The sequence below is a fragment of the Ovis canadensis genome, chromosome 21 (assembly GCF_042477335.2).
Source record: "Ovis canadensis isolate MfBH-ARS-UI-01 breed Bighorn chromosome 21, ARS-UI_OviCan_v2, whole genome shotgun sequence".
NCBI lineage: Eukaryota > Metazoa > Chordata > Mammalia > Artiodactyla > Bovidae > Ovis > Ovis canadensis.
This window is the reverse complement of record NC_091265.1, coordinates 33110788-33138197: the sequence shown is the minus strand read 5'-3', so window position 1 is coordinate 33138197 and position 27410 is coordinate 33110788. Positions and strand designations below refer to the sequence as shown.

Genomic DNA, 27410 nt, shown 5'->3' with positions numbered 1-27410 from the left:
CATCTTGTCATTCATTGCTCCCTGTGTGGAAGGGCTGGGGCAGTCTAGGCCTTGGAATCCCAGGTCCATCACGTCCTAGGAGAGGGCCTCCTCCGTGGATTCCCAGCTCCTCTCTGAGGATGGTAATACCACTTCCCAAGGTGACTCCCCAGGAGTCCTTCTTAGGTTCCTGCCCCTCCCTCCTTCCACAGTTTCCTGGATCACACACCTGAGGTGTTCACGGTTTCATCTACCTCTTGCTTGTTGATGGCGCCTGAATCAAGATCCTCAGCCCTAACTTCTGTGTGAGTTTCAGGTTTGCTTCTGAACTACAAACAGATGTTCTGGGTGATCTATTGAGGTGAGGCTCCTCCTTGCCCTTGCCAGCCATCTCAGTAAGAGAGTCCTCTCTCCAGCATTCCTCAGAGCCAGCTGACGATGAAGCTGATAACTGGCTGTGCGGATTTCCCTCTTTAAATAGAACTGGGGGAATGTCATTCATTCTTCCTGTCCCTCCTCCCTACCCCTACCCTGTTCCCTTAGGGCAGGAACTCTCTGGCACAGAAGGCATGAACACAGAGGGCACAGCACGTGACTGCTGAGCTGAACTGGGCTGACGTTTTGAGAAAGCTCTGTGTGTATCTGGCATAGACACTACCTTGGAAGATGTTCAAAAGAAATGATCACAATTCCCTCCTGCTTAGCTATCTTTCCCGAGGTCAGAGACCCTGATCTGGGGAGCAGAGCAAAGAGCGCTGCCTTTTGCTGGCTCCTGTATCCTTTCCTGGGCTTCCCTGGTGGGTCAGCAGTAAAGTATCCGCCTGCTAATGCAGGAGACCCAGGTTTGGTTCCTGGGCTGGGAAGATCCCCTGGAGGAGGGCATGGCAACCCACTCCAGTATTCTTGCCTGGAGAATCCCACGGACAGAGGAGCCTGGCAGGCTCTAGTCCATAGGGTCGCAAAAGAGTCGGACATGACTGAGCACGCATGCATGTACTCTTTCCTGCCCCGGGTCTTTGCAGAAGCTGTTCTCCTTCCCTGAAAAACTCTGCCTGGCTGAGCTGCTTGTCATCTTTAAGATTCACTTCTTAAGTCTTAGCCTTTTCCTGCCCAGAAGCGCCTTCTCTATGCTTCCAGAGTATCCTGTGGGCACCTATCTGGCCTATCACGCTGGAACGACTTTTTGTCTCCCTAGTGGACTGTGAGTGACCAGTGGGCTCCACTCAAGTCTGCAATTTCGGCACAGTGCAGACCTTGGTACCAAACTGTCCAGCAGACGAGACACCGCTGAACACTGGTGAAAGGATGCCTGGGCATGTGCCTGGGCGCCAGCAGGGGCAACCCCACCCCCCAGCCTACTAAAGCCTCCGGCATCAGCTCTGAGGGAGAAGACGTCAGAGCCTTCAGCTCATCTGGAGCCCGGGGCATCAGTAAGATCGGACTGCAAAGTGGGTATTGATCCAAGATTCCCCTTGGACCTTTGATTTCTTACTCTCTCCATCCATCACCCAGCGAGGACAACACAGCTCTGCTAGTGAAAATTCCAGATGCCTTGGAGAGCAGTTTTCTAAACATGGGTACCTGAGGCCGCTTCCCTGCCGCCTCGATGGTCCACCCAGAGCCTTCAGTGCTGTGTACCCCTTCCCAGCCTCCTCCCACTCCCAGCCACACAGATGGAGCCCTGGAGGTGGCTCATTCCCCGTTCTGAGAACCACGGCCAGAGCTGGACTCACCCTCCGTCAAAGGGGTTCTCCCCGGGGATGACGTGCGTGCTGTCCCTGCCCACGAGGAACTTGATTCGGTCGTGGAAGGAATGCAAGTTCTGCTGGGACACGGGGGCCTGTGTCTCCTGGATGATGTCCAGAGGGTCGGGGGAGCCCAGGCACAGCGGGTTGACGTGACAGAGGGGCTGGAGGCAGCAGTCGGGGTCCATGCAGTCCACCAAGCCGTCTGCAGGGGTGACAGAGCAGGGCGTTTGTACTGCTATGTGCAATCTGCATCGTTTGTCCACACTGCCTTCATTCAATTCTCTACTTTCCACTCACTGAAGGACGGTATAAAAGTGCCTGATACAAGCTGAGGCCTCTGCTGGGCACCAAGGAGATTCAGGGGCTCCAGGTCCCACCCCACTAGTCTAGTAGCAGAGACGGACAAGCCAGTGTGCAGTGTGACGTGTGTTATTTATTTTCTTTTCAGAGAGACAGAAGGAAGTCTATGTCTGGGGGCCCTGAGGTGAGAGAACACACTGGACAATTTGGATCGCTAATTTCAAACGCTGGGCTCAGAAAGTGAGGAGAATAGCACAAGATCAGGCTGTGAGTTTTGCAGGAGCAGACAGCTGGGCCTCCCGGGCCACGTTAGGGAGTCTGTATTTCACCCTCTGGACAACAGGAGTTACTGAAAGGTGTTAAGCAGGGGATGACTTCACTTGAAAGTCACTGTGTTGCTGAAAGCACATCTCCTGTATCAAGGACAAAGGAGCTGTGGGAGCCGGGGCCTCCATGCAGCAGGAGTGATAACGGTTCCTGAGACTAGAGGAGGAACAGTGGGGATGAGGGAAGACAGTGGTTTGGAGAGACAACAGAGAGGTAAAAACGGTAGACTGATGCGATCTGGGGGTGAGGAAGAGGCGGCCGAGCTCCAGCCTCTCCCCCAGCTGCGAGGCAAATGTGCGGGGAGCCGCCTCTGCCTTCTGTGAGAGGGGCTTTGTGAGTTTGCTGGATGGTTTCAGGTCACTGACCAAGTTGTCATTAGCAGAGAATTCTCTTTACCACATGGGTGGATTTCTTTAGGAGTGAAAATTATATTGTAGCTTGCAGCTTCTTGAAGTGCAAAGAAAGAAATTCCACCAGACCACAGATTTTCGGTCTCATTATCCCAAAGCGCTTTTATGGGCACCCAATAGAACAGCTTAGAAACGCCAACACTGCCCAGAGCAGTACTGTAGGCAGCCTGTGCGCTCTGTAGGCAGAGAAGAGCCTGAGCACGTGTGTCCTTCTGCAGGCTGGGATTCTGTGTCTCTGCTTCCAGTGATTCTGGGCAAACTTCCCCACCACCCTGAGGGCATGGGTCCTGCTCTGGTTGTCTCTGATGTAGCCCCAGCACTTAGCACAGGTGGTTAAGACCTGACTGTTAAATAAACGAGTGACAATGGAATGAGTTAAATGACATATGAATCAAGTCCATAAAAGGCAGAAAAGCATTATCTTCATTCAATTCTGTGAAACAGTGTGGTATGGTGGGAGGATCCCGAGGCTCAGACTCTGAAGCGCAAGCCCCAGAACTGCCTGGAAGAATGGCTTTGAATGAGTCCCCATACTTAACCTCTCTTCACTTCCATCTCTTCAACTCTGATATACTCCTTCTCTTGTCTCCGTGGATCTACAATATAGAGGCTGGCTATAGGGTTCTGCACATACAACATGCACCCTTAAGCCTCTTTACTAGTCTCAGGGTGTTGTGGCCTCAGGCAAGCTCCATGACCTCCCTGAAATCCAGTTTTTTTCCTTAATAAGTTGGGACAAAAAAATCCCTTGTCCTTCTCTCCCAACTTCTGCATGGTGTCTAAGGCCCGTCTGCTCTGCCCTCCTTGAGGGCAGCACAGTGGTACAGAGAATGGGCTCCAGAGGTCAAATCCTGGCTCTGAGACTTACTACTGTGTGACCTTGGTCAGGTTACTTAAACTCCCTGGCCTCAGTTTCTCACATCTCTTACTGTGACTTATAAGAGTGCTACTTACATAATTCTTATTTACGTGAAAAACACAGTATATGTCCTCAAATCTGGCAGAATACCTGATATATCATAAGTGCTTAATAAGAGGTGGGCTTCCCTGGTGGCTCAGATGGTAAAGAATCTGCCTCCCATGCGGGAGACCTGGGTTCAATCCCTGGCTTGGGAAGATCCCTTGGAGGAGGGAATGGCCCACTCCAGTATTCTTGCCTGCAGAGTCCCATGGACAGAGGAGCCTGGTGAACTACAGTCCACGGGGTCGCAAAGAGTTGGACTCGACAGAGCAACTAAGCACAGCACAAGAGGTAGTTTCTCTTCCTGACCCTGGAACATGGCTCCCCAAAGTGGGGGGCCAATTGTCCTGCGTGTGCTCACCAGAGATGTGGCGGAAAGGCCTCCCCTCACTCGGGCCAGGTCCTGGGTCCTGCCTCGTGCCTCCTGGCCCAGCTCCCAGGTCCAGCAGCTAACTGCCGAGCCAAGCACCTGTCTTCTCCCGCAGTCGGCTGGCCCCATCACACATTCTCAGGCTGCCCCTGTCAGACATTGCTTAAACACATAATTACAGCCCGAGCTGAGGGTTATTTGCATTCTGCTATTGATGTTCGCATGACAGATTCAGCTGCCGCATCCATAACTCTGCAGAAATGCTCCATTATTCAATCCCGGCGAGCAGGGACGCTGACCATTAAATCAGCCGGCACAATTGAAGGGCCGTGAAAAGTCATGGCTAATTTGAAATTTTATTAGCTCCTGCCTGCTCTTGTTTACCACCGGAGCAGTCCCTGGAAACCAGTCTTTCACCTCTTCATAAACACCCTGCTTCGTGGCACCTTGGAAGAGCGGTTTCCTGTTCTCTGGTCCTGGCTGGAAGGTTAGCCAGGAATGACTACTCTCGGTTTTTGTATTAAATGACGATGATGATGATCACAGCTGCGCCCTACTGAGGGCCAGGCACTGTGCTAAATGCTTTCCAAGAAATGTTTGCAAGAAAAATGTCCGTGAACCTTCCCAGTTCTGTGAAGTAGCCACTGTCACCACCATAGCCCTCGTTTTTGACGGGAAGGAACCAGAGGTTCCAACAGGTAAGGTGACTTGGTCAAGATCACACAGTTGGTCAGTAAAGAAGCTGACTCGGAATCTGAACTCAGTTCTTTGTGAAATAGAAAAGGTTCTCTGTCCCTGAAGGGATGTAGGAACTATTTAAGTGGAAAACCCGACTTTATGAGTCTTGCTGTGCTCTTCCAGCATGCTGGTGACCTCCACCACTGCACTCATCTCTCTGTATTATAATTCTCATGTTCTCTGTCTCCCTCCCCACACAGCAAGCTCTTAGAGACCAGGGCTGACTCATTTCAGGGTCCCCACCCACTGCCTTAGCTTCCAGCTTACTCCATGCCTCTGGAATCTGGGGTTTTCCATACCCCTTACTTCTTTCCTTTAGAAAAATGCCATCTTAAACAAAATTGCCGCTTCTTGTGGTGAGAGGGCCCTGGTGATGATCTAGTTGACTATTTGGGTAGAAATTTTAAAGTCTCTGTAAGGGCTCTGAGCTTTAGTTCACCTGTCTGTAACATGAACAGTCAGACCTTGCTCAGAGAGACGCTGGGAGGGTTAGGTGAGATCACGGGCATAGCACACTTAGCACGAAGACCAGCACCTGAGCAAGGGCTTGACAGACATGAGCTACTACTCGCCCCTGGCTGGGTGCTTCCCTTGAACAGGGATCCCAGTAACAGAGCTGCCCTCCCTACACCCGTGTTTCAGGGCAGCTCTTTCTGCAGATGGTCTGTCTGGCTTTGGAGAACTGAATCAGAGAAACACAGCCACAGCAACACGCCTACGAGTTAGGGAAGCAGAGACCCCAGGGGACTTGAAGATTGAGGTTCTCCGAATGGGGACGTATCACACACCCTGCTCTTAGGAGACACTCTGGGACTGTGGAGCTGTTTATTGTAGACCTCACAGCACAGAGTGATTAATGTCCGGCCAGGAATGCTGCCCGCCTACAGCTCCCTATGTGGAAGCTCCCTCATCATTCAGTCGGCAAATATTTGCTGAGTTGTAAATGTGGGCTAAACCCTACTAATAGAGACCATCACAGCTAAATGAGATACATAACAATAGTTTTAAAATGAGTAGGGCCCACGAGATTCTCATCAGAGCCACAGTTTTTGAGACCGGCTTCCAAGCAAACCCTTCTCTGTATTTTCAAATGCAGCATATGGCAGCCTGCAGCAGGGTGTATAGCTGCTCACAGTAACCGAGACTCTTGCACGGTTTCAGCCTCTTCGGCATGGATGACAAATTTTAGAAAAGTCATAGTTAGAAGAAAAAGTATACTGTGGGGATAGAAAAGTAAATTTGGGGGTAAGTTAGAAACACAGCAATATATGGTTTTCAAGATTCTCAGGTTTTGGCTAAAGACATTTAGATTTTCCATGCACTTATCTCACTTAATTGTATGTTATACACACATTGGTTGACTTTTGTCCATGTTTGCTGCATTGCCTATTCTCCTTGAGAGACCCCTGTGATCATAACAGCAAAAGCAAAACTCCCAAACCCATCAGGAAAATAGAGAAGGTTTTCCTCTACTTCTTTCAAATCTTCAATAAAGCCCTCCTAAACCCTAAAACTCCAACTTGGGGGAAATTACACGTTTCCTCCAGAAATTCCCTTTACCCATATAGTTCTAAGGCCTCCTCTCTCTCCTTATATGGTGGAAGTGAAGAAGGGCAGTTGAAGGGTCAGAGGCCGTTCAGGCTCCGGCCATTCAGCAACGCTGCACCCAGCTGCGGCCTCTGGTGGGAGAGAGGAGTGCAGGGAAGGGAGAAGGAAACAGCTAGAAAAAAGGCAGAATAGAGATTAAAAAGACAGGCAAGAAAAAAAAAGAAATGAATGGTAGGTTGAGCAAAAAAGAAAAAGGTGGCCACGTCTCCGGGGCACTAAATGAACTTTCCAGAGTAGTTCTTGTTCTCCTGACCCTTGAACATGAAGTCCCATGGTGATGAGACGCCACATGGTGGCGAGATGCCACGTGGGGACGAGACGCCACCTGATGTGTGCAGCGAGGCTCTGCTAACACTTCCATGTACGTCCTGTGCCACCCCCTGGAGGATGAGGGCTGTGCCATCTCCTCTTGCATTCCTCCTCAGTGCCCAGCCTACCCATGGGTGTCCCTGACCTTGAGAAGGGCAAGTGGAGAGAAAGAATCCAGGCTAAGAAGCCTGAAGACAGGGTTCCTTCCCTGAACCTGTCACTCTCCAGCCATGAGAACTTCAATAAAAAAGGGCTTGGTGTCCATCACCCTCTGCAGAGAGGGGTGCCACCTAGGAACGGGTGAAGAGTTGTGCCATCAGTCGGAGTCCTGACCACAGTGGCTCCCTGTTTGTGTTGTGATCTTCACAGCTGCCAGGGCGTGCTGCGGCCTCAGGTGACCAAGTCCCTCTCCGCTGTCAGTGTCCCCATCAGTTGTTGGGGGGAGCGGAGGGCAGCCCCCGGGGTTAACCCGCCTAACAGTCACTTTGTGGCCTTTCTACGCCACAGGCCCATCTACCCTGGTGGCCGCCTGCTGGAACGTTCACAGAAAGCCACAGGCGCTGAGGGTTCTGTAGAAGGTGGTGACGGAGCTGGCCTTCTCATCTTTACAAAGAGGACACTGGGATCAGGTTAGTTGATTTACCCCAAAACCACGCCGCTAGTGCAGTGGCAGCTGGGGCCCTGCTCTCTTCTCTGTCTCCAAATTCAGGCCCTACTCCACGGCCTGCATCTCTTTCTCCATCATTTCTTGGACGTCCTGGCTCCCCCGTCCACAGAGGGCAGACGTGACTTGCTTCTTATCCCATATGCATATAGCACACTGCCCTATGCACCGTGAGCATGTTTGTTGAATGAATGAAAAAATGAATAATGAATGAGTGAGGATCCCAAGTCAAACAGCTCCATCAGTTCGACTGGGCCCATCGAGGGCTACAGGGTGTGACAGAAGTCATCCGTGCCCCCGCACCCCCTCCACCCTAGGAAGAGCTTGCTCCTCTCCTTAGAAAGCGGGCACACAGGACAGGTCTGCTCTGATCCTTCAGCGTCTGCCACATGGCTGGCGGGCCCTGCCCTAGGCACCGGACAGACAGGAAGAAAACCATCATGCCTCCAAAGGACTTCCAAGTGTGCCGAGTCAGAGCGAGATAACCATGTGCAGGGGAAGAAGGAACTCTCAGCCCATACTGGGGTCCCCAATTGGTGTGCTGTGGAAGCCCAAAGAGGGGACCCCAATATGGGCTGAGGGCTGGAATATTTCCTGGAAGACAGAATGCTTAAACTGAGACTAGAAGGATGGGCAAGAAGAACTTGAAAGGAGAGCAGAGCTAGGGGCGGGTGTGGGCAATTCATGGCCTAGCAAACTCTTTTAATCAGAGTTGGTTGCTTGGTCCCTTAGCCTGATGGGCCTGTGGACAGCGTCTAACCAGTCCAGCCAGCTCTCTCTGCAGGCTTAACTCTTCCCCGGGCTCAGCAGCCCACCCACCGACCTCATCTCGCGGCTGCCTGCAGTCTGGCCCCAGATGTGTTTTATGGCAGGCTGTGAGCAGCATCTGGGGAGGCCCCGGGGGGTGGAGGGTGGAATGTGCCTCCTCGTCTGTACACATCTGGGAGAAGTTTTTGTCATCTGCTGTAATAAATTCTGTGCCTTCGGTGAAAAGGCTTGCAAAATCTTTATCTGCTCCTCAGAATGCAGGATTTTTAAAGGTCAATTTTCCTCTTGTCTCTTATCATAAGAAACGTGGTTTAGAGATAGTCTGAAGTGTGGCCAAACTCTATGGCTTTATGTGCCAACGATGGGAGATGAGGAGGAGAAGGGAGGACAGAGAGCTTTGTTCTCAGTTTTCCTGAAATTTCTCCCTCCAGGTTGCATCTATCAATGATCTGAATTGCAATCCATGATTGTTTTATGGGGCCAACAGAGTCTACAGAGATGAACACACTTTGAAGCTGCTTTAAGCTCCTTTATCACAAGGGGTATGGGTGCTTAAATTCCAGTGGATGTTTCCTTTCTTTGACTTCTTTTTAAGCATGGCTTCCATTTGCATCCTAGCTTTCCCACTGATTCACGGTGTGACTTTGGGAAAGCCTCATCAGCTCCATGAGCCTCAGCTTCCCAGCCTCTAAGCATCTGCCTTTCAAGTGCATCGCGAGGGGCTGGAGTTTATGGACACAGAATGTCCAGCCCAGCCCCTGGCCCTTAGAGATGCTCTCTAAATGATGGCTACTGTTTTCATTTATGTATATTTGAATTTTTTTTTCCTTCTAGCGGTAAGCATGTAGCAGTTTGGAATACAAATTTTAACTAAAAGATGAAAATGGTCAAGATATATTACGATATGGAAAAATACAGTCTAATCATAAGTCTAAACAGTAGACTGTAAAATTTTATAGAGAATATAATTCTAATTTTTAAAAGTGATTTATATATGAATATTTATGAGTATTTATTTTATAATAAACATCACACTTCTGTGATTACAGGTGGAAAGGAGCAAGACAAAGAGAGATGACATTTGCAGGTGACGAGCTGAGGCTCAGAGAAGTTGAATAACTCACTCAAGGTCATACAGCCACCAAATGGGGGAGCCAGGATTTGAATCCAGGCCGTCTGGGCACAGATCCTGCTTCTAATCACTGTGGTATGTTGCTTCTCAGGCCCTTTAAATACACCCTCTGTAGTCCTCACAGTAACCCTGCAAGGCAGGCCTTGTTATTCTTATTTTATAGTCACTTAGCATCTTTGGTAAACTCCAGAAGGTAGTGGGGGACAGAGGAGCCTGGCCTGCTACAGTCCATGGAGTTGAAAAGAGTCGGACACAACTTAGTGACTGAACAACAACAACAAGCATCTTTGGGCCACAGTTTTTCCATCTCTGAAATGGGCACAAATGCCCCCTCGGACGGTCGGTGAGAACATGTGAGAAGGTGCATGGGACAGCGTGTCACAGGGGCCTTTCTGAAGGGCACGTAAGCATAGGGCACATCTTCTTTGTCAAACGTACCACATGGTGAGTCAGGGTCTTTGCTTGCCAGCCTGCCCTGCTGCTGCCCCTCACCAACCAGGGCTTGGAGTAAAATCTGGAGGCAGGTTAGATTGACTGGGCAGCCCTGACAGCGGATTAAGAGATTGGGAGTCACTAACTCACATTCAGGATCTGTTCTCTGCTTTAAAATCTAGACAACAACCATAAGCGAAAACAGAAGCAAACCAATAAAGCGAAACCCAACTCAGCCATACAGCGAAACACGTTTTCGGGGGTCTCAGTTAAAAACCACTGCGACAGCTTTCTTCATGAAGCTTGCAGTTCAAGTTTCGTTTGTAAAGAACTGAGTTAAGCCTAGCAAATTGGGAAGGAAGAGACGCCAGGAGTTTTCAGATAACTTGCAGGGCCATGGTTAGGTTTATGATGGAATCGTGAGGCTGAGGTCCAGGCATGCTGGAAAGCTCTTGTGTGGCCAGCCCCCAGGGACTATACAGTTTCTGCCACCTGCCAGCTGTGTGACCTGAGCTAAATGCTTCCCTTTGCTAAGCCCTAGCTTCCCCATCATAAGGACATAGTGAGGGTATCAGAATACCAGACACCCCCCAGTGTTGTTGGGTGGGTGCCCAGTTGCTTATATGAGCTATCACTGTCATCCTCTGGTCCCCCCGTGGCACTGCTGTAGCCTACTTAGATTGGACTAAGCTCTCACACTACACGTCTGGGAGGAAGATGAAACACCATGGGGCGGCGGTCCACGAGATCACACAGAATGGCTCAAGGGTCTCGGGTCCGAGTCCAGCCATGTTACTGACTTTCTGTGCGACTCTGATGATTGTGACATCACCTCCCTGCTCCGGGCCCCAGCTTTCCTGTCTGCAACGGGCAGGGCAGTAGGAGGGAGCTCAAGTCTGTGTTCTCTGCCTCCTCTAGTCCTGTTACTCACAGTAACCGCTGCGAATTCCTTCTCCAAGCCCCCGAGTCACATCAGCCAAAAGCAATCACTCAGCGAGACTCTAACACCTTTTTCCCTCCACCGTGGCTTATTTAGGGATTCCTGATGGCGCAGACGGTAGAGTCTGCCCGCTATGTGGGAGACCCGAGTTCGAGTCCTGGTTTGGGAAGATCCCCTGGAGAAAGAAATGGCAGCCCACTCCAGTACTCTTGCCTGGAAAATCCCATGGACAGAGGAGGCTGGCGGGCTACAGTCCATGGGGTCGCATAGTCAGACATGACTGAGTGACATCATTTTCACTTTCTGGCTTATTTATCTGGGATCCTGCTGTGTCCCACATCATGACTGAAATAAAGGTGCTCATTCATTCTGCCTCCATTAGATGTGTGAATAATGATTTCTTACAAATAACTGTGAGCTTCCTGAGGGAGAAGAGGCTGGGCCATGTTCGCTGGTCTTGATATCCTCTGAGAAAGGAGCCTGCGACCTGGGAGATAGCAGGAGCCCAACGACTGTGTGCTTGACCAAACCTCAGACAGCCAAGTGTTTACTCTGGCTCACCCTATGTTGCTGGGTAGAGCCTGCCTTGTTTCCCCCTCCACTAAAACTGCCCCTGTTTGGCCAAGATCCAGAGGGGCCAGGGAGGACAGTCTTGCCCCCTTCAGCACTTGGGGACAGCCTAACTCCTGTAGTTGCTTCATCTGTGCCATCCTTCAAAGTGGAGGGGGGACCCCTTTCCCTTTCTTCTTGGCTCCTCCAATGGGTAGAGAGCCCACCAAACTGAGAGGGTCCTGAGGTGGGTTGCTGCCTCATTTCGCAGTTCAGAACCCAAGGTCAAGCTCCCTCAACAGTGTGGTCCCCTCAGCCCATTGTCTTCCCAACCAGGATGATCCATGGATGTCTTCCTGGCTAGACTGGAAGCCCCATGGGACATCACAGTTCCCAGGGGGGTACCAGGCATTTGATAACATCAGCTGCATGAGGGATGCTCCTTTATCACTGCCATGATTCTATCCCATCTGTGACAGGTGCTGTTTCTCTCTCTCTCTCTCTCCAGACTGTGAACGTCACAAGGGTAGCGACTGTGTCTTACTTGTCTCTGAAGTCTCAGAACCCAGGAGAGGGCCCGATACAGAGGAGATGTTCAGTTAATGTTTGCTGAGTGAGTGACCTCAGGTTACAGTACTTGTGTGTGGCTTTGCTAGAAAGTATATAAAAGCTCACTCCAGTCCAAACATGCTCCGCAGATGGAAGAGGTATATTCTCCTGCACTTGGCGATTTGTTGACTATTCTTTTCCACTTCCTGCTGGTTCACCTCCATGACAGCTGGAGAAGGCTCTGTTCCCCTGGGGTCTGGCTCAGCCCCATTTCCAATGATGAGAAGCCCTTCCAGGGCTGTGGGGCTCTGGGCTCCTGCGTACCCACCTGCCCTGTCAGCCCTGGGGAGTCTGGGCCCTGGGAGGCTAGCTCTGCAGGACAGTGAACAGAGGGTACGTGGGCACTGTGCTTCATGTGACGGAGTAAACGGACCTTGTTTTATGACTTATTCTGGGATGTGCATTTTGGGGAGCTATACCTTCTCCTGGCACTTTTCAAGGACAACCAGTTCTTTTACTGTGGATATTCAACAGCCCTCTGAAGGCTTTGGCCAACATCCTGGATTCCTGAAAAGGGAATGACTTCATGGTATGGCTCCTCTCCCTTTCTTTGCTAACTACATGAATGTCATTGCTGGTCATGGAACTGTGTCTACACAGGCAAAGTGAAGGGGGCAGTTAGGGAGATAATCAGGTTGACATCTCCTTCTTATGAAGATCAAACATGATTGTCCTTTATCTTCCCGGAAGGCGGGGCTACACGGTGCCCTTGTTCTGCTTGTAATGTTTTCTCCAAATGGAAAGCTCTCTCCTTTCCAATAAAGCTTGCCTACTCAAGCATGGCCTTCTTGATGAACATTTTACTACCCCCACGATAGTCAATATGGAACTCTGCAACAGCCCGTCTCACTGTCTGTTAGCACTTCACTTTGGTCTTTCTCCCTCATTTGAGTTCCTGCAGTGTGGGGACAGGACTTATTCATCCCTGTGCCTGGCCCCCTAACAGGGAACTCTGGATATTTATGCAGCAGAAGAATTAATGAGCTTTGCACGTTTCAGGTTAAGGGACATTTCAGTCCTGTGAGGTCTTAGGAGGAGAGCATGGACCTGCTATCTCTGCCTGCCTACCGTGGCCCAACCCCACAGGCTCCTTGTGGAAAATTACTCCACGGGGCCAAGGACTGGATGCATTGGGCTTGGCCTCCTCCTGGATTCAGGCAGCAGATATAAGGTCTGAACGCTGGGGGCTCGGACAAAGACCAGTGGTCTGAAACAGCCCAGAGCAGCTGGAGCCAACTTGAGGCAAGTGAACCAGAATAATCACGACAACACACACTGGCCTTTCAGTCCTCATGCTGCTCTGAGATTGTTGAACCACACTAAGTAGAAGCTTCCCAAAGGTTGGGATGCTGAGTTTCTGGCCTTGGATTTTCAGTTTTAGACCAGAAAGTCCCTTGGCATAAACATAGAAGCTGCATAAACACATCTTTTTGATGAGGTCAACTGTTAGGCCATCATTCGAAAAGGAGGGCTAAATGTTCCGATCTTCTTTTTTTTTTTTTCGAATATCTTTTTATTCTATTAATCCTCTGAGATTGGTAGAGACACAAAGAATCATCCCATTTTCCAAGGAGGAAACTAAAGCACATTGTGGTTGTATTTATCCAAGTTTCACACAACAGATAGACAAAGGTTAGTCCTAGGACTAAGATAAAGACTGGAAGGGCTCTGATGATCTGAGGGCCTCATTTTATAAGTAGGGAGTGTGAGGCCCACTGACTCGAGTAGCTTGCTTAGTGACACACAGAGGGCCAAAGACAGAACTGGGATTAGAACCTTGGCCTATTCATTCTAAGCTAATACATGTTCCACAAGAGTAGGCCTCTCTTCCTCAGGGTTCTGACTGCCCAGCACTTGAAAAAAACAAAAGCCAATAGCAAAGATGAATTCTACTACAAACCCACAGGGACAGAAGGTGTGGGGGCAAAGATGGTCCCCAGGACTCTTGGTGAGCGTTATCACCAGAACCAGAGAAGGGACCTCGACCAAAGGTAACTCAACCACCCTCCCCCTGGAGAAGCATCCTTTCTGGCACCTTCTGTGCTACAGAACTGGGGTAGCCTCTTCTTGTCCACTTCCAGTGGGGGAATCTCATAACTTTGCTAGGCAGCTCACTCCATTAATGCATTATGAGAAAATTCCTTCATTCATATGCCTTCTCCTCTGCACTTGCTGTCAGATGGCAACGGATTTTGTTTGTATCAGTTAAGTTTAATTAATTCCAATGGAACAACAAGGATACGTGCTTATTCCTTAGATGACAGTTGCTGTCTTATGACTACCCTGAGGGCTCCCTGGACTGGACAGCTGGTGGGTTGGTGGCCTATTCACTCAGTAATGCCCACCCTCCACTCTGCGTCTCCCACTGCCCTGGAGACGCACGGGGCCCTTGGGTGCCAGAGCCCTACCTCCATCATTGTCTTTGCTGTCGCCACAGGCGGTTTCCATGGACGTGTCACAGCCAGCTCCTCTCCAGCCCAGCTGGCAGACGCAATGCCACCCGTTCAGGTCCAAGGTACATCTGCCGTTGCCATTGCACAGGCCAGGGCAACCCTCTGCAAGGCAAAGCAACCAGAATCAGGGTCTGATCAACCACGGGCACAGACTGTGCTCACACACACTCACACTTGACCTGTCAGCTCACAGAAGACCTTCACAGTCATCAGCACACTGATGCCCTCAGTACCTGGGGGTGCCTATCGTTAGAACTGCCCCTTACATTTAAGGCTGCTGAGACTCAGAGGCTCAGACCACATGGTTACCACGCGGCACTATCAGGAGGTGGCGGGGCTAGGTCTGAAGCCCACACCTTCTGTACCCAAAACCCTCCCTTTCCAAAGTGATCAGGATTCTAGAGCCAGAGTCAATGGATGTGGACTTATCCAAATCTGGCCGGTGGAGCTTTGGGGCTGAGTCTTCACTCCTTGCTCACTCTTGCCGGTTGTTCCTGCCTCTGTTCTGTTTAAAACAAACGAATGATCATCTCTGCGTTTACTCCTCTTGTCCCCTCAGCACACCTGGGTCTCATTCTAAAGGGCTGTACTTTTCTCAGGCCTTGGGACTAGGTCCATCGTATGGGGCCTTGGGCTTTGCATTTGTTTTGTCCAATTTCCTCCTGAACAATTGTCTTTGCTTTAGGAAGAGTCCTGGGGTCTTTTTCTTCCCATCTGATCCTCAGCCACTCAGAGCAGCCTGGACGACTGCCACAGAGCGGCTAATGAGGGCTGTCTGGGAAGGCCAGTGCAGGTGCGGGCAGGCCACTCTCCCCTAATTGCATTCATCTGTACATCTGTCCGCCTGCCTGTCACTTATTAGGCACCTTCTCTGGGCTAGCACTGGAGGTGCAGACATGCATAAGGCCTAGCTCTTATTCTTGAGCATGCAGCCTATCAAAGGAGACAGATTTGTATGAGCAAAATATTTCACTGCTAAGTGCCCTGAGGGAGATGTATGAAATATGGCGGGAACCAAACACGGGAGTGGCCATCTGTCTGTGAGGGCTGGGATGATTTAATCAGGGAGGGTCAGGCAATATTTAGACTCTGCCTGAGTTCTGCTTTGACTAGATCATAAGGTGGGAGTTATTATTATTCCAGGAAGCTTGCAGGTTTTTGCTTACCACCTTTTCAAGAATCTGCTAAGTTACATGCTTCATTCCTGCTTCTATTTTGCTGCTTGGTTTTCATCAAGTCCTCATTTTTAACAAATCTGCCAACTCCTTTCTTAGAGGGGCCATCAAAAAACGCCTCACCAGGATGCCTTCCATAGCTTCTTTCTGGCCCTGCTCAGTCTCAGGGGAAGGTATGGATGTGAAAGCACTCTGCCATCTATAAAACTTGTTTTATTATTAAGAGCAACAAACTGCTACAAATACAGCTATAAACTGAATTTTCTATCATGAAATAACTGAAAACTGACTCCTTACTCTTAAGTGAAGCAAGTATGGATATGGCTGTCTGGTACGAGGCCTAGGCCAAGGTAGGCACTCACTAGATGGTAGATCAATTAGAATCCAAAACTGTAGTATTTCAAGGCCTTTTTATCCTTGACTGGTATTACAAAGTAGAAGAAAAGAACATGTTCATTTATACTTGAGATGTTCAACATAGCCACCAGTCAATCTGGCCACTGTGTTTTCCATTCAAAGGAAGAAACATTTATTGAGTGTGTACTCCCAGCCCAGGAGGGAGTCCCACAGAAACTCTGAAGCAAATATAGACTATGGGGTCGCTGCCTGGCAGAAGCCTGTTGGGAGAAGCAGGACGGCACCAGCAGGGTCACCCAGAAGGATTCGAGACAGCAGCTGAGAAGCACAGGAGCAGTGCTGTGACGCGCAGGCATTCTGTCTCAGAAGCTGACCTCAGCCACTCCTGATCTAAGCACCTACAAGCTCCCTCCCTCCTTTCTCCAATTAGTCCATTTAAAGTTTTCTCCATCCAGCCGAGACGTGCTTTAAATTAAGCCTCATATGTTGAAATTAGTCTCGGAGGAACAAGGGTCCAATTGTTAAGGATAGTAGTAGACTGCTTTCTCTTGCTCCAAGGTGTAGCCTTGTGTAAGACACAAAGAATTTCTCTTGAATGAGAGCACAAGCTTGGGAGTCATACCAAAGGCTGGTTCTGTCATTCAGTGGCTGTAAGACCCAAGCACCTTATTTAATTCCTTTGAGCCTCAGTGTACTTATAAAATGGGGTTGTTGGGAGGATTAAATAAGATAATGTATGCATGGCGCACAAAGCCTGACATACAGCTTGAACTCAGTGTCTGAGTCTTCTCCATGTCATGACTTTCTCTCTAGGTTGGGTAGAGGGACTGTCATATCATAAGTTGTATCCATAACCCCAGATAGGGGCCATAGAAAGGCAAAAAGAAAACTGAGGCAATTACCTAGATCAACGTCAGCAAAGTATTTTTTATTTTATTTTATTTTTTTTCTCTTTATTTTTTTATTTTTCATTTTTTCAGGCTTAAAGATTTTTTTTTTAATTTTAGTTTTTTATTTTTTAAATTTTAAAATCTTTAATTCTTACATGCATTCCAAAGTATTTTTTAGAAGGTCCAGCTACTGAATACTGTGCCTGGTGAGCCATATGGTCTTTTTGGCTCCGTCATTACCAAATTCTGCCATTATAGCTTGAAAGGAGCCACATGCAATTCGTAAACCAATGGGCATGGCTGTGTTCCAACAAAACATTATTTATAAAAATGGGATGAACCAGATTTGGTCTGCCAAAGCCTGATTTAGATGCTTCAGGACAGTGAAGACAACGACAGCTGCCGTCTTACCACTGTGCTAGGCATTCTACATACACTCTTTCCAAAACTAAGTAACTTTTGGTTATATTTTTCAGATCCTGATGGTCTAAGGCAGTGTCAATTTCACACCATTTAATCCTAAATTTTTAATAAAAACCAAACCTTATATAGAATGTGGACTTTGGAACGGGACAGAACGGTCAAATCCCAGTGCCACGATCTTCCTTTGTTGCTGTTGCTAAGTCACGTCTGACTCTGCGACCCCAGGGACTGTAGCCCGCCAGGCTCCTCTGTCCATGGGATTTCCCAGGAAAGAATACTGGAGTGGGCTGCAATTTCCTTCTCCAGGAAGAGGGCTGCCATTTCCTTCTCTAGGGGATCGTCTTGATCCAGGGTTTAAACCTGTGTTTCCTGCACTAGCAGGCAGAGTCTTGGGGAATCCCATGCAATGTTTGGCAAATCATTTAACTCTCCGAGTTCAGTTGTGTTATCTGTAAAATGGAGCTAATACCCAATCCAAAGAGCTGTTAAGAAGGTTAATGGGATAATGTATACCACTTGTTTAGCACAGCGGATAACACAGGTAGGCATTTAATAAATGATAGCTGCTATTATTATTATTGGACTTATTTAACATTGTATTGGTCCAACTTCACTACGAAACTCACGAATCAAAAAATAACACTTTGTCAGTCCAAACTGTTCAACATTTGGGTCAAAAGCTATGGTCCTCATGAATACAAACCTTGACAGAGAGAGCTGAGACAAACCCAGTGCTGTGGTCATGGAGCCAACATGCAGCTCAGCAGGAAGCAGTAAGACAGATGGGTTCAGGGCCCCCGAGTCCCAGCCCAGGCCCACCTGACTTTCCTAGTGCTCTGTCCTTCTTGAGAGCAACTGTCCCAAACATACTTAAATAATTCATTTTGCAATAATTTAAGGTCTACTCCCTCCATTAGAATGTAACCTCCATAAAGGCAATTTTGGACCTAAACTAGTACCTTGCACAGAGCCAGCACTCCATATATTTGAGCTGAAATGGATCAGTGGATGAGGCGGGAGACCTAGGTTCTGCATGCCTAACTTGTGGGATCCTGGCAAAGTAATTTGTCCTCTTTCTTGACCTCAATTTCCTCATCTATTGGTGTAGCCAAAAAGTTTATTTGGGTTTTTCCATAACATCTTACAGAAAAACCCCAATGAACTTTTTGGCTAACTCAATACAAAATAAAGGTTTGGATGAGATGCTCTGTTAGGCCCTTCCAGTATTACCACCCAATAGAGAAGGTCAAAATAACCTCAAATTGGATAATTCTGTTCTTGATTTCAACAAACTTTACTTAATACCTACTGGATGCCAGGCATGGATTAATTCTGGGGTATACAAAGATGAGATATAGCCTCTGCCCTCAATATTTTTATACTCTATTTATCTATACCTTTTATTCCAAGACAATTTAAGACAGGATGGGGCTTGCCTGGTGGCTCAGATGGTAAAGAATCTGCCTGCAATGCAGGAGACCCAGGTTCGATCCCTATCCCTGGGTCGGGAAGATCCCCTGGAGGAAGACATGGCAACCCACTCCAGTATTCTTGCTTGGAGAATCCCCATGGACAGAGGAGCCTGGTGGGCTACAGTCCATGGGGTCGTAGAGAGTCAGACACAACTGAGCGACTAACACTTTCACTTTTGTTCCAGGACAATTTAAAACGGGTCTTATAATCGCAAACAATGCTTCTCAAAGTGACTTCTTTGAACTACCAGTTCTATGAGTTCCTCAAAAACAAACCTCTATAGTTAAATAAGTTTAGGAAACAAATATCCTATATTCTCATCCTAGAAAGTCACATTAAACACATTAAAGCCTCCGGGGAGTCTTACAACAAGGAAACCTATGTATCTGATTATTGGAACATTTTCCAATTTGACCTCAGAACTCCAGCTGCCACCCCAGTCATTTACAATCATGTGGAAAATTCGATTCCACAAAACCCTCTTTGGGAAGCCCTGCTCTAGTGAGCTCCGCTTAGCACACAGGGCCTGGTGCACACATTCTGTGCAGCTCTGAAACTGCCAGGAAGAGCCCGTGTCCTCAGGGAGGGTCCACTCTACATGTAAAATCACAGGAACCCTCTTTCCACGGTCAGTTTCTTTAAATGGACCAGTCTGTATCCCGAGGGTCTGCACTGTCCAGCTGGTTTCAGGGTTTCAGAGACACCTGGAGTACCTGTGGCTTGAGTGAGGTTTGCTCTCACGCAACAATTTGCTTTTGAGATCATCACACCTCCCATTAGCCAGTATGAAGAGGCCTCCTCTCGGGGGGGAACCTGTTGACTTTCTTAAAGCAATATGCCCTTCTTTACCTGCTGCTAAAACTCATTAATTCCACAACCCTAAAACACATCAATAATTCAGAGAGCCCAAGTGGCGTTAACAATCCCCTCTGGAAGGATTCATACTGGGCATTTTCCAGAGCCCAAAATAATAGAATTTTAAGGTTTAGAGAAGGGCTAGGCTTTTCAAAAGAAATAATGCCCTTTAAATGACAAGGGACTGCTTTATTTCCAACCTCTTGTTTAAGCCTACAAAGGCTCCTTTGAAGCTAGAAGACTTTCAGAATCCTTGAAGGTATTTAGCTTTTATTTATGTGGTAGAGGAGCTATACAACATACCTATCCCGTTTACGTTTCTCGTTCTGGTTGTCTTGTGTGTTTTCACCCCTCCAGGCAGTTCTCTAGACAAGGGCACCATCATCTCCTACCTAGGTGACAGCAATAGCCTCCTAATTGGTCTCTTTGCCCCTAAATGTTCCTTCTCCACTTTTCCCACAATATGGCCAGATTGATCCTTCCAAATCATAAATGTCATCAAGTCATTTGCGTGCTGTTCACTCGCTCATGTCCGACTCTTCTGCAACCCCCATGGACTGCAGCCCACCAGGCTCTTCTGTCCATGGAATTTTCGCAGCAAGAACACTGGAGTGGGTTGCCATTTCCTTTTCCAGGGGGTCTTCCCAACCCAGGGATGGAACCTGCATCTCCTGCATTGGCAGGCAGATTCTTTGATGCCTGGGAAGCCCCATCTAGTCAGTATCCTGCTTTTAAAAGCCTTCAGTGGCTTCTCGTATGCTATGTCATGGCCCACAGTTTTGGTCTATGAGGTCCTGCCTAAGCTGGGGAGGGCTCTCATTGCTAAGTGGCCGTGGGATGTCCTCTATCACAATCCTCACCATGTTTTGTTGGAACTATTTTTAGTGTTTTAGTGACAATATATTTTTAGTGACTTCTCTGGGAGGCTGGGGCCTCGGTTGTGTGGCTCCACATTTCCTCACACTTAGGAGGAGGTCAATATACTTGGTGAGCGGCTGTTGTCTCTCCAGTGTCTACCAAGGCAAGCGGACAGAAAGAACAAAAGCTGGCTTGTCTTTGAACTGCAAAATACTCTACTCTGAAAAGTCCCAGGCTTACATATACCAACCTCTGAATTCTTTTTTGGGAATTACTAGCACCCATTCGGAGAAGGCAATGGCACCCCACTCCAGTACTCTTGCCTAGAAAATCCCATGTATGGAGGAGCCTGGTAGGCTGCAGTCCATGGGGTCACTAAGAGTTGGACACGACTGAGCAACTTCACTTTCACTTTTTACTTTCCTGCATTGGAGAAGGAAATGGCAACCCACTCCAGTGTTCTTGCCTGGAGAATCCCAGGGACGGGGGAGCCTGGTGGGCTGCCATCTCTGGGGTCGCACATAGTTGGACACGACTGAAGCGACTTAGTAGCAGCAGCACCCATTATACCAGAGAGCCAGTCTGATGAGGGCTTGGTGGAGAACTAGATTTTTGGTAAGAAACATTTGTCTTTTAAAGTGACTTATGATTCATTGACCTACTCTAGCTCAAGGTTTGGTGAATATTTTCTGAACTGCAGATCAGAACAGGTGGCTTGAGAGAGAATGTGGGTTACTTCCTGGTGAAAGTGTCAGCTTGGAAGATGTGGTTTAGAGGAAGAACATTGGAAATTAATGGGACATTCTTCATGACTATGACAGAAGAAAGAATATTGGAAATATGGATTAGGCCAGGAAATACAAAATCCTGGTTCTGCTACTTACTACAAGTATGATCCAGGCTGGGCCACTCAACTTCTTCAACTTTAATTTCCTTTTCCAATCAAATGAGTATAATTCTATGTGTTCCATTAAAAAAAATTCACAGGACTCACTTAAGACTCATGGATGTGGAAAAACTTCACAGAGTAGGAAAAACATTCACCAAATACATGGTGACATTATTAAACTTAATCCATCTTGAGGATTCCCCTGATGATGATCATGTGTGAAACGCCTATTTTAAAGAGGCTCAGAGGTGTGACTCTTTCTTCCTGCAATAATTTTATTCTTGGTGGAAGGCCAGTATGTAAAATTCAAGGAACCTTGCTTCTCAACACCAGGCATCCATTGGATGGGCCCCACAATCACCTTTGCTGTATTTGGCAGAGATATCTCAGTTGAAATGCATTCAGTCATTTAGGTTGCCCTAAAATCCTTTCCATGAATTTTTAAACAGCAGTTGCTATCTCTTATTAAAAGCCAATTTAGTCTTTTTCTTTACAGTTTCAAAAATTAGCCTGGCTAATGAAGTCCTTCTCCAAATTAAGGGCAAGGCTAAGAGTATGATGATGAAACAGCACAGCTAACATTTACTGAGCACCACTCCTGCCCACGTGCTGAACACTTTACATTCTCTACTTTACTCAATCCTCGTGCCAGCCCTATGAGGCAAGTTCTGTTATCATGTTCATTTCATAAGGACTCTTGAAGGGAAGGGAGGGAGGTCGGCCATTGCATTCATTAAGTGTTGGAGTTTAGATTCAAACTCTGGCAGTCGGACCCCAGAGTGTGTGTCCCTAAGCACTGAGCATATATTTGATGCCCGGTGCTGTGTGAGGGCTTAAGGATAAAAAGATGAAGATGGCACGGTGTTTCCCCCCTGGGATCTTGGAGCCTTTCTGGAACACACATATATGATCATTTAGAGACTTCTTCTTAGAGCTGCTGCTGCTGCTGCTAAGTTGCTTCAGTCGTGTCTGACTCTGTGTGACCCCATAGACGACAGCCCACCAGGCTCTCCGTCCCTGGGATTCTCCAGGCAAGAACACTGGAGTGAGTTGCCATTCCCTTCTCCAATGCATGAAAGTGAAAAGTGAAAGTGAAGCTGCTCAGTCGTGCTGACACTTAGTGACCCCATGGACTGCAGCCTACCAGGCTCCTCCATCCATGCGATTTTCCAGGCAAGAGTACTGGAATGGGGTGCCATTGCCTTCTCCTCTTCTTACAGCAGTGAGGCCTTTTTGCGAAATTAGGTCCCATCAACTTAATGTAAATGGCAAGAGTTACTTTGCCTGTGGGGAACACTCTGCAAAGATAAAACTTAACTAAGTCAGGCCTTCTCTGAAGAAAGGAAAAAAAAAAAATCCAAACAAACTGACCATTTACTCCCTGAGATCAGAGGTCTGTTTTCCCCTCATTTCTCCAGAGCCTGGCACAGTATCTAGTGGGAACGGAGTTCTTAAAAGATTTCTTAGGTGGCTCCTGGGTCTCTGTCGCTTCCTGCCTCAGACCACCCACCCTGGTTCCCAGCAACTCAATTCTGATGGACCAGGGGCCACAGGGATGGGCAGGGTGACATGAGATGGGGCAGAAAGGGTGTATGGGAAGGGAAGGATAACAGCATGATGGCAATGTCAAAAACAGATTGAGCACTTGCGAGCAGGGAAGAAGGACACTCCAGGTATATCAACTGTCTCGTTATCAAAACCCTGCCCGCGGGGCAGTGGATGCTGTGACAAAGTCCGGGACGTGGCAGCCTCGGGACACCACGTTCAGAGGGTCCACGTGTATTTCTAGATGCACATTTCTTCTGTTATGCCCATACACAAACACACGCACAAAGACAACAGGGAAATAGAGGAAGACCATACCTTTCACTACCCTATCCAGATAGTGCGCTTGGGAAATAAAAGACAGCACATTTAAGGTAGGATCCAGAAAGTGCAACACTGCCTGTCACACAACCATGCCAGGTGCCGAGGAGACAAAGGGGGCCGCACCCCACATTTGGGACAGACCTGCCAGGGAGAGGAAAATAAAACCAAAGACAGGACAACACGGGAGAGAAGGAGGGAGAGCAAGCACATTCTCCAGGAAGGGCCAAAAGGAACGTCAACCCACTCTGGGATCCAGGCGTTTGGAAATGTGATCATATAAACAAGAGGACATGTGGATAAGGAAACCGGGAGGAGGAGGAGGAGGAGGATGGGAAGCTGCGAGAGTGGCCATGCTCCTGATCCGTCAGCTTCACGGAAAACTAGCACTTTGTCTGCCCAGAGCACCATCCACCTTCCCTTTGCTGTGCAAGAGTGAGGGAATCCTGTCTGGACAGAGGTGCCCGCAGAAGGTTGGGGTTCGGAGACAGGCAAGATGTGAGTCATCTCTGATATACACTAGGGGACTGGGTTGAGTCTTTGGTCAAATATACTGCTAGCCTATCTGCTTGCCACTCTTGTATTTTCCATGGACACATGCACCCACATGAATGCAGAATGCTTGGTGTTCTAAGTGAGATGCGTCTCTCCTTTGTGCCTCTTACACAGAATGTGAGATGCAGGTCAGTGGAGGTCGCTGTGAAAGAAAAGAAACCCTGACCCCTTCTCAACTCTGATGAACTCAAAAAGGTATTTAGAATGATGTATGCTTTGTTTTCCAACGCATACGCCATTGTTATGATCATACATCACCACTGGGGGGTTATATTCAAGCAGTGCATTATTTGGCAATCTGAGGTTTTGCTTATTTGTGAGTGTGTTAAATGTTAGTTGCTCAGCTGTGTCCGATTCTTTGCAGCCCCATGGACTGTAGCCCACCAGGCTCCTCCGTCCATGGAATTCTCCAGGCAAGAATGCTGAAGTGAGTTCCGTGCCCTTCTCCAGGGGATCTTCCCTACCCAGGGACTGAACCCGAGTCTCCTGCACTGCCGGTAGATTCTTTACTGTCTGAGCCACCAAGGACCTATTGGTGAGGATGGGTGTCAAACGTGGCTCTGGAATAAGCCTGCTGTGCATATATGTGGGTGCCTGGCTGTGCGTCTGGAGCAGGGCAGACCTCTTCATCCCCAGCACACATCAGTCACACTATCTCACCTTCCCCGTTAGGCTGTGGTCACAGCCTTTGGAGGGGCTCCCCTCACATCTCCCCCTCTACAGCTCCCTCACAAGTGCTCCCAAGAAACCTGGGGAGATGGCTACCTCCTGGAGGGCTGATGTTTTCAGCTGGGCTGGCCCCTACACTTAGCTTGATTTCACACGTGAACCAGAAGTCCGTAAGAGAGGGCTCAACTGCAGTGGTGAGGCCTTATCTGGAAGCCCTAGGGTTCTATAAACTGTGAGAACATTCTTACTCTCTTCATAAAAAAAAGCATAAATTTTATGTTTTCAGTCCTCTGGACAGGACAGATACTGTTGCTGTTCATCAATATATATTTGCCTCCAAAGGCTCGTGGATGAAAGGCTATGTTCTTAGTTCAAGCCTCCTTGTGGTCTGTGCTTCAAGATGAAATACGCTCCCAGAGGCTGCAGAGCCAAGTGGAAAATTGGGAAGAGGAGTTTAAACGGGTTTGCGTGCTTCCCCTTCATTCTCAAAGATCCTGCAGAGTCCATGAGCTGACAGGATGTAAGGAAGAAACGCAAAGGGGAGTGGTGTATTATGCAGGACCGAACAAACAAAACTGTGAACGGACAGACGGTGGAAAACAGGATCACCCCGTGTGGAAAAACAACCCCAGGAAGCGCCTCTGGAGAAGGAGAACTCTTTACTGATGCTTGGGGCTTTTGCAGCCTTCATCTTAGTCAAGTTTGTTCACCTAAGTTTGCAAAGTGATCCAAAATTGCTTAGAGACCATCTCCCGGGATACGCCATCGGAGAGCCATAATATACGGGATTTCTTGGCTCAGCTGGTGTTCTTAGCTTTCTGATCTGCAGAGTTCTGTGAAGGGTCCTAATCATATATTCTGGTCATAACTCTGAACCCAGCTACAGACGAGATGGAGTGAGCCTAGACTTCTCTCAGGGGGCTGACAAGGATGATTCAGCTGGATGAGACGCCACTGTTGGGATCCAAATGGCTAGACAGCTGTGCAGCATCCATGTGGAGGGAGCTCTCAGACCATGAAAAATGTTGTCTCCAAACTCAGTGGTAATATTGTGGCTCTGGTGATGAGTAAAGATTATATCCACTATGCAGACTAATCTCCCCAAGTTCAGGGGCTGACCTCAGAGAGCTTTTGCTCTCTCTTCTAATGTCATTTCATTTATAAGAACTATTTAGTAATAAAGTTCTCTATTAAGCATGTTTTTAGTACCTTGAACAAATGCTTACTAATTTATTAGATACAGGCAGGAAAGGCAGCCAATGTAAGTGACAGAGGCAGACTCAGGTTGCAATCAACATTGTGGGTTTCAGGAGACAAAAGTGGGCTCCACAAATCCTGAGATTCCTTCCCTACATAGAAACCTCAAGCCACACTGTGAATCCAAACGGTGATAACAGCCAGTCAACACCAAGTCCAAGCAACACCAAGTCCAAGGGTTCTCTGGGTGCAGAAAAGAGCTTTCTTGTCTCTACTGAAAATGAAAGTGGTAATTGGGTCTTTGAAGTCCAATGTCATTTACTTATAAAAGGCATGTGCAGAAGTCCACACTGTTGTTTCTTTCACTGTTTGAAAATCTTGGCGCATATGCCCTTGAGAAGAGTTCATTAAAATTTCATTGTGATTTTAAAGCACTAACTGTAAGAAAATATGATGTCAAGTCCCTAGGCTTGCATTATGCATGGTGGATTCAGGGCGTCCCCAAATTCCTTCATCTTTTTCTTCCAGATTTTAGGATGAATACAATGGGAGTAGAATCATTTTCCTCTCGGACAATGATTGTCTTTTCAACACTGCACACGATTCTCAAGCTTCTACTATATTCCTGTCACTATGCAAGGAACTGGAAACCGTGGAAGCACATAGTTATTTGTAAAACAAGTTCTGGGCCTTTGACTGGAGGGAAGTCTGTGAGGTCTTAGTTCTCTTTAGTATTTCTATGACCTGCGACATGAAAGCTTCTCTCCTTTGCTTGCTTGTACCAATGGAAGTTTCTAAACATTTCTCTTGAGATAATCCCAATAAGCTTCAGGGGCCCCTTATCAAAGGCTGTGAAGAACACGGCAAGAAGCCTTTTTACTCTTATCCTCCAGGAGCCTCAGCTGACTCTAACAGTTGTATTGTGGGTACGTGTTGCTGCTGCTGCTGCTAAGTCGCTTCAGTTGTGTCTGACTGTGTGACCCTAGAGACGGCAGCCCACCAGACTCCCCCGTCCTTGGGATTCTCCAGGCAAGAGCACTGGAGTGGGTTGCCATTTCCTTCTCCAATGCATGAAAGTGAAAAGTGAAAGTGAAGTTGCTCAGTCGTGTCTGACTCCTAGCGACCCTATGGACTGCAGCCCACCAGGCTCCGCTATCCATGGGATTTTCCAGGCAAGAGTACTGGAGTGGGTTGCCATTGCCTTCTCCGGTGGGTACGTGTTAGGTCAGATGAAACAAGGATCACTATGGTAGGTGATGGCAGCTGGGGTGGTTATAGTCATCTGAACTTCTTTCAGATGGATGACAGATCATCCAAGAGATACTCTTGTTGAGTTCTTGGATACGCTAATGCTCTTCTCTCTTTGGATAAAGGATCAGTGAGGAATATGTAGCCCATGGCACCCGCCCTGGGAGGGACTCACAGAGCTCACTAATTGGTCTCCAGTTTGCCACTCCTACCACGTGTGGGCTGAGAGCTCCCAGGAGCATCAACTAATCAAGCTCCTCTTCTGACAATGTGGGGGCAGATCCCTGTCCATGTTCTCTTTCTCCTTGTCGGCATTTGTCTTGTAACTCCTGGGTCCTGATGTGAGAGCATGCCTTTGAGGAGGCAGAAGGCAGGAGGAGAAGGGGGCGACAGAGGCTGAGATGGTTGTATGGCATCACCGACTTGATGGACATGAGTTTGAGCAAGCTCCAGGAGTTGGTGATGGACAGGGAAGCCTGGCATGCTGTAGTTTACGGGGTCGCAAAGAGTCGGACATGACTGAACGACTGAACTGTAAGCATAGGATTATTTCACAGATGCAGATATCTTATGAGTGCTTGTGAGTCCTATTGCTTGAGGACTGTCTGATAACACAAAAGAAACTCAAGAGCGAGTATTCAAAAGTGGACAAAGGACT

At 48.1% G+C, this 27410-nt stretch overlaps 1 protein-coding gene across 4 annotated transcripts in view; it reads right to left on the bottom strand.

The window, feature by feature from the left end:
• TENM4 (teneurin transmembrane protein 4) overlaps positions 1–27410 on the bottom strand; it is an 844684-nt gene that overhangs the window by 94670 nt on the left and 722604 nt on the right. For all 4 annotated transcript variants that reach the window (XM_069564905.1, XM_069564907.1, XM_069564908.1 and 1 more), the window contains 2 exons: positions 14253–14399; positions 1713–1929 (listed from right to left, as the gene is read on the bottom strand). In XM_069564905.1, coding sequence (XP_069421006.1) covers positions 1713–1929; positions 14253–14399 — 364 coding nt within the window. The remainder of the gene's footprint in view (positions 1–1712; positions 1930–14252; positions 14400–27410) is intronic.